Here is a 22,129-nt window from a genome sequence, read left to right on the forward strand (position 1 = left end):
CATTTTAATTTATTTTCACACATTTATTTCACATATATTTCACACATTTTAATATATTCCTATTTAAATAGATTTCACTCTTACCAGGAAGCATGGTTTGCCCTTCAGATACATTAACTAAGTGCTTCATCAAGTTTTATAAAGGTGATGATTTAAACCACATCTTCAAATTCAGAAGTTCAAACAGTGTTCAAGATAATTAGTTTCTTGATGAAAGCCTCAAGTTCACTGACAGTCAATAGTTTTATATTCCACATTTTAATCATACTTGGTCATGTTTGATGGCCGTGTATATTTTTCTTGAATTGAATGTGCCTAAGTATCTGACAGGATTCCTCTTATAATACAGTTTCCTGGTCCCTACACCCAGAAACTCTGATTCAAGAAGCCTGTGGTACACACCAGGCATCTATGAAGTTATCAACTAGGTGACTCTACTTTCAGTCTTATATCCTCAAAGACAAACACTGTTGTACAAAAAGATTTACAAGCCATCTCAGTAACTGGTGAGGTAATATTCCATTTCTTATTTTCCTCAAGAGAAAGTCATTCAGTCCTGTCTGACTCTTTGCAACCAGACTGCAGCCCACCAGGCTCCTCTGTCCATGGAATTCTCCAGGCCAGAATACTGGCGTGGGTAGCCGTTCCCTTCTCCAGGGGATCTTCCCAACCCAGGGATTGAACCCAGGTCTCTCGCATTGCAGGCAGATTCTTTACTGTCTGAGCCACCAGAGAAGCCTCATTTTTCTAAGAAACCTTTCAAATACAATGGAAAACGAGGAAGCTTCCATTTTCAACACAAATTCTGATTTCTGTTTCAAGCGTTCACACAAATTATGTTTCACATCCAATGTCAATGTGATTTGATATGATATTTGAAGTGTAGAGGTGAGGGCTGCTATCAGAGTAGACGAATGAAAGGTAATGAAAGCAGTGTGTACCTTTTAAAAGCTTCCTTACAAGCATTTGTTTTTTGAAAAATAATTTTTGAACATGTATTATATGGTGTGATTTTTTTTTTCACTTTTATATTGGAGTACAGCCTATTAACAACTGTGTGATAGGTTCAGGTAGACAGCAAAGGGACTCAGCCATACACAAACATGTATCCATTCTCCCACAAACTCCCCTCCCATCCATGTGTAATGATTTTATTGAGTGCTGAAAAGATACAACAATATACATTTGTGTTGACCTCAAAGGAAATGAAGTTGCCTATACATACCTAATCAGTCCATTTTCAAACTGAGGGTACACCAAGGGGAACCCTCATCCAGCCCTGGTGACATTATCAGTATATTAGATTACCAAAGTTATCATGGAGGGTTCATTGCTGGTGCCAATTATAAAAGAAATATTGTTGCATTCAGACAAATGATTATTTTCTCTGTAGAAAAACTACTTATTATATAATTTGGTTAAATGTTCTATGGGAAAAAAAAATTTTTTTTAAATAATAAAAACCATTTCATAGACAAGTGAGTTTGGAAAATGCTGCAACTTATATTCTTTCTCACTGAATCACAATGGACAGTTGTGTAGCAAGTACTTCAAGAGGTCTAGAAAGGAAAATAACCATTTGACTTTCTTATACTCAGCGCTTTCTCTACTTCTGTTACACTCAACCATTGCTTTTTCCTTTCCTCGTGTAACAGCTCTCAGCCAAACTGCTGATTAACCATAAGAGGCATTTTGGGAGATCCATAATAATTACTCCATGAAAAACATAATGTTATATATGTATATGTATTTACTTATGGTAACTATATCATCAATAAGTATATAGGTTTATTTATATAGTTATGCATTAGTAAATATTACCCCCTTTTACATACATTTGATGGGGATGGGAGAAAATAGAACCCTCTACGTTAAGGGTTCTTGTTAACCCTCTCTTTCCTAAGAGTATCAGTATATTAATAAACTCAGAAGGTATTAAAGTTCAAATTCTGAGATTACAATGAGTGACCACAGGTGAAAATAAATGTCAACATTCTACATGTCATCAACTTACCCTTGGAAATAATTTCTGTGGATGAACTCGAGTCATTAACATGTTTTACTGAAATAAAAAAAAAATGGAAGAAAAAACTCACAAACATAATGGTAGATGCTGACATCAAAACAATGAAAAGCCATAGTTTTCTCCTACAAAAATTACAAAATGAGGTATAAGCATGCTTCACTAGAACAGCACCTTGGCGAACATAGTTGAAAAATATTTATAAAGAGCTTAATCTTGAGCTACCATAGATGAAATCCGAGTGGAAAGGACACAAATTAGAGCTCCATTAAAGAGAACTGAGGTTGCTGAAGGATGCTATAGTGAAGCCCTGGCATAGAGAATCAACACACAACAAATTGATGAACCAAATTATGAAAAAATTATGAACCACATTAGACAATGGAATGGTCATGCCAACTTTTGACTCTACCAGAGCCAGTTATTCAGTCAATGAATTTCTGGAGATTATCTCTGCCCGTTGAATCTTGGTTATTTCTCCCACTAATAATGACAGGTTTCAAATTTAAGAACCCAGAATGCCATCTGCAGAATCAAGTAGGAAAGAGAAGCAATTCAAATAACTTTGCCAATTTGGGAAATACAAATAAGTTTGATGTGATAAAAATGAGAATATTACTTCTTGTTATTTTTGACTCTGTTCTTTTCTCCCACATTTTCAGCCTTGCCAGTTTATCTGAAATCACACAGATTCTGAGCCTGAGACTTGCTGAGAAAACCCTGGAATTTTGTTCTGTATTTCATGCAAGGAAAACGACTCGACTCTCTAGTCATCAAGTGAAATACACTTTTCCTGTGAATTGAGATTTGATTTTCTGGCTGCAGGAGACAGAGCTACTGTCGATGTGCAGCTGCAGATGTCTCTTTCATCTGGAAGGAAGTCTCTAGAGTTAAACTAAACAATGCTGGAAAATATCAACCCAGCTTTAACCGGCTTCAACCAGAATAAAATTACAGACACATTTGTCTTCCACATTCATGCTGGCACAATAAATTATTTCAACTTACAACTGTTAACTGTTAGTTTCATTGGCATTTTCTGCACAATAGTCCTCAATCTCGGGAATGCAGCAAAGCAACAATAATCGTTCCGACTGTCCTTTTCCTCCACATTTGCGAAGTACAGGTCTCCCTTTTGGCTCATGTATACTCTCTCATCTTGCTCAATGTGTTCTAATTCTGGAAGAGAAATATCTTGTCATTAAAATGGGCAATTGTCCTTTATTATGCCTCGTCGCCTTTTTTTCATTATTCTTTCTTTCATATTATTTTATTTTTCATGTAGCTCTTTCTATTCCTCCCAAGTCTGGTCTTACTATAGAAGCAATTAGTGAGTAAGAAGTAAAACACACAAAAAAACAAGAGAATCATTGACAGAGCACTTATCACCATTAACTGAAGTACACTGATGGGCAACTAGTCTGGGCATTCGACCTCTCCTGACCATTTAGGATTCTACTTCTGCTCTATGGGTCTGCACCGACTTATTTGAAAACTAGTCCCAACAGATAATGGCCTAATTATTACTCTTATTATATTAAGATCATATTTGTCAAAAACAGATTTTCACAAAATTGTGTCTGAGATATTAATCCCTCTTCCATGATGCAGCCTAGTTAAGTTCTAGGATGCATGGAATCTGGAACTCTGGCTACAATCAAGAGTAGCTTCTTTTGCTTTCTTCCAAATACTGTACGATTATTACTTTTCTCTGTGGGTCACAATGAGAAAAGATTTAGATAGACCTGCTAAGGCACATACCAGAAGTAGGGTTTACAAGAAGCTGGAATCCCAATGCAAGAGATGATAATAGCTTTTGGAAAATTAAACACAGAAGTTAATACTAATTTCTTTGTGCATCACTGTATTAAGTAAGTCCAACATATTAAAAGAGAAATATAAAGCTAGCAACACAGATACAAGCCATTCTCAACTTTGACATGGATAATAGCCCCAAGGTAAGTAAGATGTTTGGAAAATAAGTATTTCCTTCATAGACGTATTGTATCGTATTAACAGACTCTACTCTTTCCAGATATGACAAAATCAAGACATATTTAGTGGTTTTCTAGTGCTTTCATGTTTATTCAGAACTTAGAGCAGACTATAGATGGAAACAGTTTTTAAACTATACTTGAATTCACATTTATAAGTTCTTATTAATTTTTTATCCTTCGTTTCAGTATGTCATTTGACACAATGCATTAAATTAAAATGTCCCTTTATTGATAGAACAGAATATTACTTACCAATATTCATCCAATAAATGTGTAAAGGTGGCAGGCCTTTGGGAGGGTTGCATGGAAGGACAATTGGATCACCTTCCTCCACTTCAAGAGGGTCGATTTTTTCTTTGGGGAATTTTGGAGCATCTGATATAAAAAATCATTTAAAGGCACCATTTAAAAATTTTAACCTTACAAGTAATGCTTAATGTTACAAGTATTATCTTAAAGCATTCTTCTTTTAGAAATCAGAACATTTTTAGTAAATTCAACACCCTAAATCTTCTTGTCTATGTTCTGCAGAGGAAAATACTGTTAACAATCTGTGTGGCATCATTATACAACCTTAAATATATTTCTGCATTCTGTAACTGTAGATAACAAATATTTTTGCTCTGACATCAATAAGGCAACAATATGCTTGTGCATAATTCTCAGTGAAGCGGTATAAGCTCTGAGTCATAGGAGTTGCTCATTTTAAGTTTTCATAGATTTGGAATCATTTTTCTCCAAACATTGTAATCTATTTTTAGGCAGATACTTATTTTCTGTCTTTTGCTTTATTCTGAAGCCCTTGAATGAGACTGGCAAATATTCCATTCAGATCATAATCAAACAAAATTCACAATTCAAAGCCCACATGGGGAAAAAATGGTATGAATACAATGAAAAGCCAAACATGACCACTAGAAGCTGCAAAGAGAGCCATCCACATTGGAATCACTCCCAGTAAATATAATTTTAAGTGAAATGAAATGGATGTAGGACAGGAGACTTTGTGGTATTTCAATATATTGTTTCTTTCCCATGCTGGAATCAATTTCCTTACAAAGGTCAATGCAATTACTGAGAAAGTAAGTCACAACAGTGCAGAATTTGAAACACAACACCAAAGTTGGATATTTTATGAAGTTATTTATAAGATAGTTTTAAGAATATTCAAAATATATTCTGCCTCAACATTATTTGTACCTTTGAACTTTGATAGGGGAATCTGCACTATAGAATTACTTAGGATCTGATAGATGAGAAAAGTCTTACATAAGGTATTTATAGCCTTCCTGACCTGATGGAATTTATTAGCAGTTTTTCATCTCAATATTTCATTCTTAAAATATGGCTCACAAAAGATTATTATTATTCCTGAGGGTCTAAAGATATATTCATTTACTGTCAATTTTCCTGTTGAGAAGCTTTGTGCCGTTCCCTTGCTCCTCACCCCTGCCCCCTACTCTAACTCCTTAGTGATTGAGGGAATTTGCTGACATTTCTTATCGATGCACTAGCTACAGTGAATTGCTTTTTGTCTAAATTCAAGGACCTTTCATGGCTTAACATCACAGGAGGCAGTATCATTTTTACACTGCCTTTGCCAGTTCAAAAGACAGGCGTTGGCATGTGACAGTCCTCAGTGGATTCCTTCATGGTCTACTCATTCTAAGATTTCTCTTGGCAAGTCTGGAAATAAAATTTGAGATGGGAACCATCTTGGACACGAATTTGGTATATTTTCTGCAAAATGACTTGTATAACATTTGCTGTCAGTCAAAGCTAAGGCTCGATAGACATGAGTTTGAGCAAGGTCTGGTAGTTGGTATTGGACAGGGAAGCCTGGCATGCGGCAGTCCACGGGGTCACAAAGAGTCTGACACGACTAAGTGACTGAACTGAACTGAACCATCTTGGAATCATGCTTTGCTCTAGGTAGAATGAAACTTCCAACGAAAGACAGAAGAACATCTGAGTATATCCCCTACATGTACCTTGTTGATAAATTATCAATACCACCTATTTGGTAAAGCCTTAGCTTTGACTGACAGCAATGTTATACAAGTCATTTTGCAGAAATATACTTTATGCAAGTAAAGTGCAGCAACTTACAAACTAGTATGTACCTTAAGCTCCAAATTTAAATCACTTGTTTAGTGAAACTCACTCTAACTAAAGCTCAGTATTTATTGTTACTGAAGTTAGCAGTGTTGTTTGGTAGTTATTGAATCTATTTATCTGTTTATACTCAGATAATAGAAGCAAAAGAGGAAGGGAAACAGATTAGGAAATGAAAGACGCATGTAGTCCTGTTTTGCAACTAGCAAACTTTACAGTGCCAAATATGAATACACAGTTCCCTGGGTGGTATCTATTGTAAAGTCACTAATTAAGTTGTATAAAGCCCTAATTGAAGTGCTGTCTCTTTAAAAAAATTTAATAATTCAAACAGATAGTATCGCCAGTGAAGCACTATCATCCTTGCATTAATTAAATCTAGATTATAAAATTCTAATTACAAAAGTGTAACTATGTTACTCAACTGGCTTCCAAGGCATTCATAATAAAGATAAAATAAGATTTAGAAGTCTACCCAAGTCTTTATCACATGCCATAAATCTGGAACAGCTTTAACCAAAGATGAAATTAATACCTGGAAACCAGGAAGAATATATATTTATTTAATAATTTAAAGCCCGAGAATAAACACTGTAAAGGATATAAATTTGTCAGGTTTTTTTTAGATCTTACTCTTCGACTTTCAAACTGTGTAGTAAATTTTATGCAAAGCAAAAAAGTGAATATTTTAACATCCACAGATAAATGTGAAATTTAATTACCATAAACAACTGCAAGCATGACGTCTACCTCAATTCAATTTAAAAAATGACTATTTTAAAATAACTCCAACCAATGACTTTTGCTAATTGTATTTCTCTGGTGATAAACATTAGCCTTGTTGAGTTTGGGCAGATGCAATACTTTAAAAACATGAATTGTGAACAGTCACTTTCCTTTTGTGTGAGGCAACTGTACCGCTGGAGCTCACCGACACCTTTCAAATAAGTCATCTATTAACACCAAAAACACAATCACTTAATTGTGTGTCACTTAATTGTGACTGGACTCAACCATGGAATGGTGTCTTTGCAAAGGGATCAGCATCCACTTCTACATTAGCATCTACCTAAGTAGGATTTGAAGAATGTTTGGAAATCCCATAGTAAGTCTAGATGAAGCCATAAACATTTAGTCCCTATCAGTCTACCTCATCAGAAAATCAAGCAAAGCATAGCACCCATCCCTTTATTATTTTTCAATAGGCTTCCACATTCATTAGTCAGTGTAGCAGACAAACTTCTAGAAACAACTCCAAGGGCACAATTCCCTAAAAACCCACCTGGCATGAAAAGCCTTTCTGAGAGACAAATTAGCTACATGCTCGTTATTGAAGCTATCAACACACAGCAAACCTGCAAATACAAGATCTCTAGGGGCTCTACACTTGAGGTACTGACAGTTTTGAAACCCATCATCTTAACTCTTTCAACTGATATACTAAAAAAATAACATCTTTGTACTTGAAATATAGCAGACTTGTTAAAAACAATTTTTTTAATCTACAGACTAGCCTATAAATGGCTGTGGCCTAGACGCTAAAACTAACTGGCTGTTTTGCTTCAGACCACTATCCTTACCTTCTGTTCCCTTTTACTTTTCTCTGGTATCTTAGAATCCTTTCAATTCATCTCTCTGGGCTCCTCAAAAGCCTCCCTCAGAGGCTTTTCTTAAGGACAAGTTGCACAGTCCCACATGGCAACCAACTTAACCATAAAGAATCGGTAATGAAACGTCATCAGAGAAATTTAATGAAATACAAGTAATTCTGACTAACCATGTCAATGTAAAGGTACTGGTGACTTAACCAAGTTACGTTACCTACATATTATGTTACCTACAGATTATCTTTCTCTGCTACCCAAAGAATAAAATCAAATCTCCCTATATTCTCTCTCTCTTGAGTCTGATAATCTATTGCCAAGGTTATTTTCAACAAAGAAGGATAATGCTTTTCAGCTCATCCAGAGGATGTGTTAACAGAATGATCAAAGCATAGGCAACACTGTGTAGCATTGGATTATGCACATGTGCTCTGGAGCCAGCTGCTTAGGGCTGAATCCTGGCTTCATCCCTTACTATCTGACCTGAATCTGTTACTTACTGTGTTTCAGTTTCTTCATTCATAAAATGGAATTCAACATGACACCTAATTCATTGATTTGTGGCAAAGTTTAAATAAACTATTTCATATAAATCAATTAACATAGTGCCAGGCACTTAAAAATCACTCAGGATGTTGGCTCTTATTCAAATATTTTCACTTTACATGGTAAACCCAGCCACGCTGTATAGAGGTGGGCAGAGGGACAAAGAGCTTCCCTTTGCTACTGTTTATGATCTTTCATGTAGCCTATATCATAACAACTTCTACATTTTATACAACTATTTGGAATTAACTTTATCAAAGAAAGTAGGGAGGGCACCTGAGGGATGAAAGACTGCATCTCACAGAGAATCTATGGTTTCTTTAATGAATTATTCTGCCCCCCTTTCTATGCCGAAGAGCTTTATCTATTTTGACTTCTCACTTTGTTTACAGGACTGGCCTGGGGAGCTTTTGAGTGCCTTCCACTTTCCTTCAATGTGCTCAGCAAATTGCTGACAGTCTGGCATCATTATCATGAATGCAAGCCACTGAGCTCACATGCTATATCACCCTGAACTCCAGTTTCTGTCTGCAAAGAGATTTAATTGATTCCCATTTCCTGTAGAGTACCCTATTAACCCACTTAGAAGTACAGAGAAATAGCACTGCCTTTCAGTCTATGAACTGGTAATGAATTCACACTAAGGAAGGACAACCAATGCAGTCCATTTCATTCTAGTCATTCACATACCGGGACTCATGAGAGCAAAATCCTCGGTCTTAATTAAACCTTGAAAACTCTTAAGTTGCACTCTCTACTGAACAAATTGATCCTAAGGTTAGTTTGCATATATTAGTAGAAGAAATTAGCGTATACCACTGGACCCCTACTTTTGCTATTCTACCCTTCCCAAATTAGAGCAGTAATAGCCAAGATATGTCTTAAGGAAACCGACCTGAGGAATTCCTACAAATGTAGAAACCCAGCACACTAGAAATTCAAGGTATTTTCTATTAAAGCAATATACAGATGATTTCACCCCTAATGCTATTCCTTGCATTACTTTACGAATAATGCATACTGCATTTTTACCTTTTTTCATTCTTTTAATCTTTAGCCAGTAAATCAATCACTGATAATATGAATTCACACAGCATTTATAAGACAATATAGAGAAGGAAGAATAGGACAGGATGATATCATTCTCACCTTTAATATCCTGATTAATATATTTGACAGTCAAAGTCTCTTCCAAACAACAAAAAATGCTTTTAAAATTCCACAGAATTTACACATGGATATTCCTAACATTACTGATTATTACTAATTTTTCTTTTTGTAATAGTCAAAAGTTAGAAACAATCCAAATGGACATCAACTGGTGAATGGATAAACAAAATGTGGTATATCTGTATCATTATTATATGAATATTATTCACCAATAAAAATGAACAAACTACTGATTTATCCTAGAACATGAATGAATCACAAAAATCAGGCTAAGTGGAAAGAAGCCAGATAGAAAAGATCACATATTGTATGATTTCATTTACATGAAATATTCAGAAAAAAAACATTTCTAGAGACAAGTGTCAGACTGGCGACTGCCTGGGCCTGGGCGTGAGGAAAGCGACTGCCTAAAAATGGGCACAAGGAGTCTTCCGGGGATGAGGGAAATGCTCTAACACTGGCTTCTAATGATAGTTGAACTGAAGTTTTTTATGATAAAAGGAACCACTGTGTACATAAGCTGGTAAAATTTATGAGTGTAAATAATACACAGAATCTAGAAGAAAAATTAGTATAGGCTAAGACAGACTAAGACTGCTAAGTGGAGAAGGCTGATCTGCGCCCTCAATGATGAATAAAACTGAACAGCCAAAATGGAATTACTTACAGCGTCATTCTAACTTCACTGATATCTGTCATAATGAAGGCAAGACAATAGCTTACCTTCTCTCCAGATTCACTGACCACACCCACAGGATTTAGGTGTCTTGGGTACAGTTTTTCTTTTATTCACTGCTGTATCTCAAATTACTAGAAAATTGTCTGACACACGAAGGGAGTTTAATGAAGATCTGTTGAATAATTCACGGCCTGACTTACCATGCCATATCTTGGAAAATCCATTCAGTTGACTGATTTTCTCCACATTTGAAAACAGTACATTGTGTTTGGTTGTTTTATTTTTTCTTTTACTCTTTCCTTTCCTGGCAACGTCAACTGCAATTTTGTTATAAGTAGCTAACTAGACACAGTGTATAAAGTTTTCTGTCTGTAGGGGGTAATGACCAGATTTTCAGCTACTGTAGCTGTGTTCAAACTTAGAATCAAGCCTTTAAGTTTGTTCTAAAGAAAAGTTTAAGAAATGAGAGTTAAAACTTCAAAGTTTTACAAACTTTAAAACTCATATCACAGAGTGTAATATAAATGAAGAATCAATTCTCTACACCTTAAGAGAAGAATCAATTAATAAAACTTGTAGGAAGCCTTAAATGGTCTCTGATTTATAAACTCCTAAGAATTGTGCTGATGGTCCTATTCAACATATAAATAATTACAGAAAGGTGTTAGATGATGAAGTAATTTTAGGAGGCGCTGGAAATGATGCATGAGAAACCTAATTTACTTTCCTCTTTTCTACAGCAGCAGAAAAAATGGTGCCATTATCCACTACATAGCTCAGATTCAACTCTCATCTCTTAATTACAAAACTAGCCAATTCTGGCCAGAATTATCCTTACATTGTTCATGTCTTCACTTGGTCTGCTTAGATAATGACAGAAAACATTTTCTTTTCAAAATCCTTTAATTGCAGAACCTTATACTAAAATGTGCCATTTCTCTGCTATAGGTCTAGCAACTGCCTGTTCCTTTGTGTCTCCATAGCAACCACTAGAATTCAGGTTAGGGATCACCCTAATGCCTTGTCTTGTACAACAGATTTTTTTATATCTTCCTTTCTTCTCCCTTTGTCTCCTACTTCCTCATCTTATTTCAGTTAATTATATTATATACTTATCAATCTATATTATACACTATATTATAGTTTATAATAATCTAAACTATGCAATATAGTCTATAAAATAGAACTATAACTATAGCTGTGTAGTTAAATCTAAGTGATTTCATGATTCTCAATCACAGTTTTCTGACCCAGAATTCATGAACATTTCCTACTGTCATTTCAAACCCAAACTCTAGAGGCAAATTTTCAAGTCTGTATGTCACTACTCCGCCCACAACTATGCTCTAACGTCATACTTAATAATCCAGTATATCTAAGACAAATCAGTATGCTATATACTAATTAATTTTGTATATATAAAGGCCACATAAAATGGAAAGAATGAAAAGAAAGAAATTCAACACTCCTTACCCACGACCCATCATAAGAGAAACATAAAAGCACCATTACCTTTCTATTTGGTGTAGATCCTACCTGTTCCACAATCCGTTAGAGGTAACTACCATCCTAAATTTTGTTGTCATCATTCTCTTGTTATGAATTATGATTTTACCACATGAAATGATAATCCTAAACAATATTCTATTAATTTTTACATATACTGACCTTATATAAATGAAATCACATTTTATGTTTCTTTTAGCGATTTGCTTTCATTGTTCAACACATCTCCAAGGTTCATCAGTCTTCACTGCCGAGTAATTTTTGTATGAATGTGCCACAATTATTTCATTATATCACAAATGAGCTTGTGTTTTTGTTCAGTATATTTCTAAAACACTAACAATGCTGCCACAGCTATTCCTGGCGCACACTGGTAAGGGGCACATGCATATGAGCAAAGAAGAGGAATTTCTGGGTCATTGGTGAGAGTATCTTTAACTAAGTAGGCAGCGACCAATATCCTCCACAGTCCAAGCAGTAAACTGTACTCTCCATGGTGGATGCCAGCCACGAAGTCCCACCTAAAACTTACTTTCAGACTCTGCTGTATTTCCCAATTTTGCAGGAATCAAATGCTTTTATTATTTAGGCTACAATAGATCTATTTCTGATTACTAATTATATTAAGCACATTTTTATATTTGTATTGGCCATTTCAGTCTGAGGTGCAAGTTTATATCTTTTGCCACTTCCTTTTTTGCTTTTTACTTGGTGGTGGTGGTTTATTCGCTAAGTTGTGTCTGACTCTGCGACACCATGGACAGTAGCCTGCCAGGCTCCTCTGTCTATGGGATTCTCCAGGCAAGAAAACTGGCCTGGCTTGCTATTTCCTTCTCCAACTCAGAGATCTGTAAAATTATTTATAAATACATTAATATCATCTTCAGTTATAGTCACTGGTAATTTTTTTTTTCTGGATTTTTTTTAATACCCATTTCTCAACTGTATTTTGGTCATATTTACTTCATAGGTAACATATCATCAAATACTGAAAAACACTCTGCAGTTTCAGATATAATGTTCTATACATTATACCTGATTAGCTAGAGCTTGGGTTCCTTAAATCCTCCATGTGCTTTTCAAATGTTTCCTCTGCTTGAGTACCCAAATAATGAAACACGCATGTGAACATCTTTCATCACTATGGTAGATTTGTCTATTTAGCCTTGTACTTCTATTTCTGCTTCATACACCTTAATATTATATATGCCTGGTACATTCATCTCCAGGGAGCCTTTATAAAATAAAGTCTATTTTGATTGATATTAATAGAATCATATCTACTTTTCTTTTGAACAGTATTTATTCAAGATATCTATTTATCTATTAAAAAGATGGAACATCTTTTCCCCCTTTTAGTTTCAACAATTCTATTTTCTCATGATTTAGATGTTTAATGTGGTAAATAGCTTATAACTTTTTAAATTTTGGAGCATTTAGTCTATTAACTTTTATCTTTAATTAATGATATGTTTATATTTATTTCTATAGGTTTTTTTCCTCTCCTTTCTTGACTTTTTCTTTTTCTTCTTGATACCAGAGTTTGATAATCACTCACATTTTGTTCTATATGTATACTGTAACTATTCTATACATTTTAAGACATATACTTGTTAAAATTTTAAATTTGAGTTATAGTCCCTCCTCTAGAAGAATACAGAAAACTTTAAAAATTTAAACCCAGTTTCCTGTCCCAACTTTGAGGATAATACACACATGTTTTTCATTACTTGTTCTCCCCAGGTTTGTGTACATCCTACTCCCCCAGCATAAGCTGTTCATATCCTGAAAGGTCTAGAACTCTGCAAGAAAAAATTGCAAAACAGAAACTCTTGACAGTTTTAGATCTAAGAATTTTTTCTTCAAAGCCTTTGGTTAGAATCAAGTAGTGTTGGATACCTTAAAATTCAGGCAAATAAATGACCAAATGTGAAAGTCAGTCATCAGAGATCGCACGCTACAGAGATCAGATCTGGTAATAAAGAAGTTGCTTACTCTTGGGGATAAATAACAGCTTTAATGGTACGGGAGCTTATAGTTTTCCATGGTTATGACCTATGGAAGATATTACTAACATATACTAATATCACTGGGCACTCATACTGAGGTTAGGTGGGGCTATGCTATTTGTTTTGCTACACCTAACAAGGTGAATAGAAGTCGCCTGTTTAATTTCTTGTGGGAAGCAGTGTTCTATACCCCCACTCTCTGACCCAGACAGTACAAGTTTCACATGGTGCAGAGATAGGATGATGGTATATCCATCAGTTAGGATCTCGGAAAAGCTACATGGAGAACAGTTGCTCTGAAGAGCTGCCAGACCTACAGCAAACTGCCTCATCAAGGAACGACCCTGTATTAACACAAGGGCTTGGGGATTACTTGTGACTGCAGCATAAACTAGCCAAATCTAACTAATATATTTAACTTCATTTGATGAAGCAAAACAAATACTATTTTTCCCCATGTTACAAGTATTATTAGTGAAACACAGCGAAAGTATGTTGGCTTTCAAGGTCATCAACTTCTAAATATCAAGACCCAGAAGATAATTTCCCTTATAAATAAAATATAAGGTAATTATAAGCTGATTAAATTAATAATCTTATTTCATTGCAACCTAGTATAACTATTAAACTTCACTAAAATATTAAATGAAATCTCCTCTGTAATACTTACTGTTGCTGCTGCTGTTTACTTGCTAAGTCGTATATGACCCTTTTGCAACCCCATGGACTGTAGCCCAGCCAGGTTCCTCTCTCCATGGAATTCTCCAGGCAAGAATACTGGAGTGGGTTGCCATTTCCTTCTCTAGGGGATCTTCCCCAAGCAAGGATTGAACCCACGTTTCCTGCATTGGCAAGTGGATTCTTTACCACTGAGCCACCTGGGAAGCACCGAAATACTTACTAGGAACTATAAACTCGATTTCTTCTGACATAGCGATCCCCAGCTTATTAGAAGCAAAGCAACGGTATTTTCCTTGAAAGTGAGATATGTGCCCATCATTTGGTATCCTGAAAGTCCCCCCATTGTTAGATACAATTATCCGAGGGTCAGAGAGATTAAAAGGCTTGTCATCCTTACTCCACAAGAATCTGTAAGATAAAACTAAAGTTAGCAACCCCGAAAAAATCATAACTTATTTACAAAAAAATATACAGAAATAAGAAAACTGAGACATTTTAAAATAAAAACTATATATATATATATTTACCTGGATGTAATAGTACAATAAAGGTATATAAAATAATCTGAGAAATCTTATAATCTCCCTAAAATTCATATGTTGAAGTCTACTTCCCAATGTATTGTAATAGTATTTGAGGGTAGGGCCTTGAAGAGGTGATTATGTCATGAGGGTGAAGTCCTCAATAATCGAGACCACAATAAATATATAATTTTTCCATTGGAGTTTTTCCAATTATTACAATCCTCAAAAGATAGATTTTATGACTACATTATCTTCTGTCTTATGGCTACTAATTAATTTACTTAACCATTGCCACTTTTTCTCTTTTTCATTTATTTATTTTACTTTACAATATTGTATTGGTTTTGTCATACATTGACATGAATCCACCATGGGTGTACATGTGCAAATCAATCAATGTAATACACCACATTAACAAATTGAAAAAGAAAAACCATATGATTATTTCAATAGATGCAGAGAAAGCCTTTGGCAACATTCAACATCCATTCATGATAAAAACCCTCCAAAAAGCAGCAATGGAAGGAATATACCTCAACATAATAAAAGCTATATATGACAAACCCATGACAAACATTATCCTAAATGGTGAAAAACTGAAAGCATTTCCACTAAAGTCAGGAACAAGACAAGGGTGCCCACTCTCACCACTACTATTCAACATAGTTTTGGAAGTTTCGGCCACAGCAATCAGCAGAAAAAGAAATAAAAGGAATCCAGATTGGAAAAGAAGAAGTAAAACACTCTCTGTTTGCAGATGACATGATTCTCTACACAGAAAACCCTAAAGACTCTACCAGAAAATTACTAGAGCTAATCAATGAATATAGTAAAGTTGCAGGATAGAAAATCAACACACAGAACTCCCTTGCATTCTTACACATTAACAATGAGAAAACAGAAAGAGAAATTAAGGTAACAATTCCATTCACCATCGCAATGAAAACAATAAAATACTTAGGAATATATCTACCTAAAGAAACAAAAGACCTATATATAGAAAACTATAAAACACTGGTGAAAGAAATCAAAGAGGATACAAATAGATGGAGAAATATACCGTGTTCGTGGATCGGAAGAATCAATATAGTGAAAATGAGTATACTACCCAAAGCAATCTATAGATTCAATGCAATCCCTATCAAGCTACCAATGGTATTTTTCAGAGAACTAGATCAAATAATTTCACAATTTGTATGGAAATACAAAAAACACCTAGAATAGCCAAAGCAATCTTGAGAAAGAAGAATGGAACTGGAGGAATCAAGCTGCCTGACTTCAGGCTCTACTACAAAGCCACAGTCATCAAGACAGTATGGTACTGGCACAGACAGAAATATAGATCAATGGAACAAAATAGAAAGCCCAGAGATAAATCCACGCACCCAGGGACACCTTATCTTTGACAAAGGAGGCAAGAATATACAATGGAGAAAAGATAATCTCTTTAACAAGTGGTGCTGGGAAAACTGGTCAACCACTTGTAAAAGAATGAAACTAGAACACTTTCTAATACCATACACAAAAATAAACTCAAAATGGATTAAAGATCTAAATGTACGACCAGAAACTATAAAAGTCCTAGAGGAAAACATAGGCAAAACACTCTCTGACAAAAACCACAGCAGGATTCTCTATGACCCACCTCCCAGAATATTGGAAATAAAAGCAAAAATAAACAAATGGGACCTAATTAAAATTAAAAGCTTCTGCACAACAAAGGAAACTACAAGCAAGGTGAAAAGGCAGCCTTCAGAATGGGAGAAAATGATATCAAATGAAGTAACGGACAAAGAATTAATCTCAAAAATATACAAGCAACTCCTGTAGCTCAATTCCAGAAAAATAAACGACCCAATCAAAAAGTGGGCCAAAGAACTAAACAGACATTTCTCCAAAGAAGACATACAGATGGCTAACAAACACGTGAAAAGATGCTCAACATCACTCATTATCAGAAAAATGCAAATCAAAACCACAACGAGGTACCATTTCACACCCGTCAGAATGGCTGCTATCCAAAAGACTACAAGCAATAAATGCTGGAGAGGGTGTGGAGAAAAGGGAACCCTCTTACACTGTTGGTGGGAATGCAAACTAGTCCAGCCACTATGGACAACAGTGTGGAGATTCCTCCAAAAACCAGAAATAGAATTACCATACGACCCAGCAATCCCACTGCTGGCTATACACATCGAGGAAACCAGACTTGAAAGAGACATGTGCACCCCAATGTTCATTGCAGCACTGTTTATAATAGCCAGGACATGGAAGCAACCTAGATGTCCATTGGCAGACGAATGGATAAGCAAGCTGTGGTACATATACACAATGGAATATTACTCAGCCATTAAAAAGAATACATTTGAATCTGTTCTAATGAGGTGGATGAAACTGGAGCCTATTATACAGAGTGAAGTAAGCCAGGAACACAAACACCAAAACAGTATACTAACACATATATATGGAATTTAGTAAATCGGTAAAGATAACCCTGTGTGTGAGACAGCAGAAGAGACACAGATGCATAGAATAGTATTTTGGACTCTATGGGAGAGGGCGAGGGCGGGATGATATGGGAGAATGGCACTGAAGCATGTAAATTATTATATGTGAAATGAATCTCCAGTCCAGGTTTGATGCATGATACAGGGTGCTCGGGCTGGTGCACTGGGAAACACATGTACACTTTTTCTCTTTTATGAACAATATTGTTACAAAAACTCTATATATTTATTTTGGGTGATACTTTTCCAAATATTTTATTAGGTTAATTCCTTAAAAGTGAGATTGATAAACCAATAACATAAGAAATATTTCATCACTTTTGATAAGCACTGAAGAATTAGATTCCAGAAAAAACATACACAATTTAATTCCCACTCCCATATGTAACAGTGTCAGTTCTATGGACATGGTTATAAAAAGCTTTTTTTTGTTTGTTTTCAATCTTTAAAAATCTAATAGATGTACAATGACTTCCCAATTCGATTTTATTTTATATATTAATAACACACACCAATTTGGACATGCTCCAGGATGACACAGTCTTATATAATCTCATGCTTGTTCAAAAAGAATAACAAAGTCTTATGAGACACAATTTTCTTAGGAGCATGCCTGTCTCCTGACAACTTCTCTTACTTCTTTTCTCTCTGCATATTTATATTTTTTTGGTTTTAGGTACAAATAACATAGAGAATCTATTCTTTAAAATCCTAATACCTTGACTAGGATAACTCTGTATATTCAAAATTAAACATTTCCAATTTGGGCCATGTTATATCTTTTCATTCATTCAAGTTTTCTTTAATCCTACTACCCAGTATACATGCTACATAATTGATGTTACACAATTTTTGCTATCACTTTCAGTGATATTGCTGTTACTAACAAATGGAATTTCTGGATTTGTTCCTTTTACTATTATTATGGGATTTTTTTTCTTTCTTGTTTTCTAATTATTTTCTGTTTTATATAATAAGGCATTTAAATACACCTTTAAAAAAAGAAAATTGACCACTTATTTCATATGTATAAAATTTTGTTTTTGTCCATTGAATTTTACTGAGTTTTCAGATTGAATATCAATTTCAGATGAATATCAACAGTATTAAATATTCTTTCAGTATTTATAGTCATTAAAAAACTCTTATGTAACTATATTAGATACGACTTGAGAAGAATAAATAGTGCTAATAGCAGACACTCTATTCATGATTCTGAATTGGTAGTTCATAATTAAACTTGATACTGGATACTGACATGATAAATATAGCTCATCATTTAATCATCTCCCATGATTGTATGGTCTTATCTCTTGATATAACCAAGTTAACCAATATTTATATATAATAATATTGATTGATCCACATTTGCAGTGATTATTACATTCTCCTTCATTCCATTATAATTTATCCATATTCACATATATGAATTATATTATAGTTGGTAAAAGACAGAAAAATGACAATTAAGAATGTTAATGATTCACTAATAATTTTTAAAATATCAAATTATCAGGCAATAAAAATGTTATTCACAATTTAAAATAATCAATTTCCATTCTTTCATCCTTAATGGATGTAAAATGATCAGGTAAATCAATAAAAGTCTGTAGGTTTGCTTCTCATTCTAGAATCATTTAGAACTTTAAAATCTTCAATTCTCTTCATTTATTTTTTCTCCTTAATTTCAGTACTCACACAGCTCTTTCTCTCCGAACTAGTAGGTACTTAGAAAAAACTTTCAGGGATTATAATTACCTATAGTAACAATTTTTTCATTAATAATAAAATACTAGATAAAATATACCATGTCATTTGTATTTTGCCATGTGAGTTAACATCTTTATAACAAAGTTAAAAATATCAAGTAACAACCTATTCACTGAATATATGTGTCATATTTAAGACATGCAATAATAAATATGTATAGAATAACATTTATAAATATACTAACTTTGGTTTAATAAATGCCACCTTTCAATAAGTAGAATAAAGTATTTTCTGTTTTCTATCTAGCTTGTTCACTCATAAATAATTGGTGCTTGTTTCCACAATGCCAAAGCCTGTGCTAAATATTTAACATAAGACAATTTATGATAAAAATAATTTTAACTGGCAAAATAACATGCATAAACTAACCAAGCTTTGTTTTTATAGACATAGCTATCATTCACTTGGAAATTTTTACTTTCAATAATGTGTAGATTTATAGTCCAATAAGCCTTAAAGATTAGAGTAAAATTTAGTATAAAGGATTGTATACTTTTAAACAACTACTTAGTTTAAAAAAAATACTCACTTTGGTTCTGGATTTCCTTTAGCTACACATTCAATTTGAAAATACTCATCAAAAGGAAAGGCAACTTGTACTGTTGACTGCTTCACGATTGTTGGAACCTGTTGAACTAAATATTAAAATATGTATGTAAATAATATGCTCTCCAAAAACTGGTTGAAGTTAGTTTAGCTACAACAAAAATAATTTAAACACTCTTTCTATATTAGTAAGTACAATTACAGAACAAATCTGACTTCCTCTTTGCAAAATGTGCTTAGCTGTAGGGAAAATATTTCACTGTATCCATTTATGTTGTCATATATTTTTAAAAACCCAGAATAATGTAACAATGTAATTTTAAAACATCCAAGTTTATATTGGCATTTCATCTATGTTGATATGTTTATGCATTTTTACTTGGTTTGGTCATTGACAATTGACGATATTTGGTCACTGACCATATTTGATAACTTACCTAATAATTTTATTTTTGGAAATTAGACTATTTTTCATTCCTCAAGTATACAGATTTTTCCTTTATTGAATTAGTTACCTATGATAAATTTCTAGGCATGAATACAAATGGTAGTGACCCTGGATAAATGTAAACATGTCAAAGAGGATATTTACCAGAAACAACCTATGAGTATAGTGGTTTCCCACAGTCATGCCATGATTGAATAACAGCATTTTAAAATGATGGAATATTTTGCTAATTATTACCAAAAAATAAACCCTTCCTCTTTATCTTTATTTCCATTTATTGATTTTGTTATATTTCCCCTGAGCTTGTTTCTTATTTGTCACTTCCAATTTATACATTTTTTTAATATATTTTTCCACCTTGGGAGCTTGAGGGTATTCTCCTCCTTATAGAATTTAACACTAATGATCGTTAGGTGAAAAATAATAGCTAATATATAACAGTTTCTTTAAAGAGGATTCCACAAATTCAGATACTCCTTCATCTTGTTATAATTTTTTTTTTCATTTTGACATGTTAAATACCTTTCAGACAAATATAAAAAGTAGAGGATAGCTTTGTAGCTCACCAATGCAAGCAGAGGGATGGCATTTCTGAGAATTATGATCATAAAATAAACGTCCTAATGCTAAAGATTCAAACTTGGATTAAGTTTTAAAACAGGACACCAATCATGATATACATTAAAAATCGGTCATGGAGCATTCAATAGCTCTCAAAGGAAGACGCTACAATTTTAGTACATCTGTAACAAACTCTGTAAGAAAACAGGATTTAATTCGTAAGAAAGCATAAACAGTTCAGTAGCTGAAATCTGACTTTGGCAAATAGGCTCTGAGAAAGCCTTTTCTGAGTGTGACACACATGGGTGGTACCCCAGAGTGGAATTACAAACAGGCCCCAAACCCTGGGACCCTAAGCCAGCCCGGAGCCACACTCTACTTTTCTCATTTGTAAAATTACAGACTCAAGCCAAGTAAACAGACATTTTGGTCATTGGATCCCTTTGCATTCTTAAATATTATATCTTCAAGTGGTTTTGTAAAGGTAGGTTGTATTTAACAATCTTTACCGCATTAGAATTAAAAGTGAAAAATCTGCTAAATATTTATTCACTTAAAACAATCCTATTATTTATTAAAGTAAATAACATTTTATCAAAAATACTGAATGTAGTGAGAAAAGTGGCACTGTTTTACATTATTACAAACCTCCAATATCTTAATGGACAATGGCTGGATTCTCATAGCCACCTTTGTATTCCATATGTTACAGTAAGTTGTTTTGTTGCAATAAATGAAGAAAAGCCAACCTTACATACATGTGTACCTAAAAAAAGGCAGAGATATTTTATAGTTCTTTCTGATTTTTGTGGGCTTCCCTTGTGGCTCGGCTGGTAAAGAATCTGCCTGCAATGCAGGAGACCTGGGTTCGATCCCTGGGTTGGGAAGATCCCCTGGAGAAAGGAAAGGTTACTCACTCCAGTGTTCTGGCCTGGAGAATTCCACGGACTACATTCCAGGGGAACTCAAAGAGTCAGACATGACTGAGCGACTTTCACTTTCACTTTCTTATTTTTGTGGGCTAGTTTTCGGATAGTACTCCAAAACTCACCAAGTATAGTTTCTTAAAGCTTTCTTGCAGTATGAAATCTGAAACCCTATGGATATATTTTCATATTCTGTCTTATTAAAATGTTTTATTCACAGGTGCTTTTTATATCATGCATGATTTTGTGACATGTAGTATTCATCTGGAAAACTATAAGTTAACTGAGTTATGTAAATCTTTCAAATACTGACACATGTCATTACACAGTATTAAAATTTCACATTTGTTAATATCACTAATCTTAGAAATGCCTTAAAATGGAGATGCTGTCAGTCTCACAGTAGAGGATACAAGCTTTCCACAATTCTAATATGTGCCTAAACACTCATATTTTATCATTGACAATAGATATTATCAGCTATTTCTGTTGAAGTGACAGGCTCCCATGGTTCATT

The 22,129-nt window shown here is 34.2% G+C and overlaps 1 protein-coding gene across 19 annotated transcripts in view; it reads right to left on the minus strand.

The window, feature by feature from the left end:
* CHL1 (cell adhesion molecule L1 like) overlaps nucleotides 1–22,129 on the minus strand; it is a 461,636-nt gene that overhangs the window by 69,807 nt on the left and 369,700 nt on the right. For 9 of the 19 annotated variants that reach the window (XM_081528255.1, XM_081528260.1, XM_081528261.1 and 6 more), the window contains 4 exons: nucleotides 19,661–19,766; nucleotides 14,551–14,738; nucleotides 4,273–4,395; nucleotides 3,032–3,202 (listed from right to left, as the gene is read on the minus strand). In XM_081528255.1, the coding sequence (XP_081384381.1) occupies nucleotides 3,032–3,202; nucleotides 4,273–4,395; nucleotides 14,551–14,738; nucleotides 19,661–19,766 (588 nt within the window). Of the gene's footprint in view, nucleotides 1–2,014; nucleotides 2,063–3,031; nucleotides 3,203–4,272; nucleotides 4,396–10,122; nucleotides 10,158–10,334; nucleotides 11,134–14,550; nucleotides 14,739–19,660; nucleotides 19,767–22,129 lie in introns of those variants that run through there. The other 10 variants (XM_081528251.1, XM_081528248.1, XM_081528263.1 and 7 more) reach the window with 4 other exon arrangements.

This window comes from Giraffa tippelskirchi, chromosome 9 (genome assembly GCF_054371585.1).
Source record: "Giraffa tippelskirchi isolate mGirTip1 chromosome 9, T2T-mGirTip1v1.2.pri, whole genome shotgun sequence".
Lineage (NCBI taxonomy): Eukaryota > Metazoa > Chordata > Mammalia > Artiodactyla > Giraffidae > Giraffa > Giraffa tippelskirchi.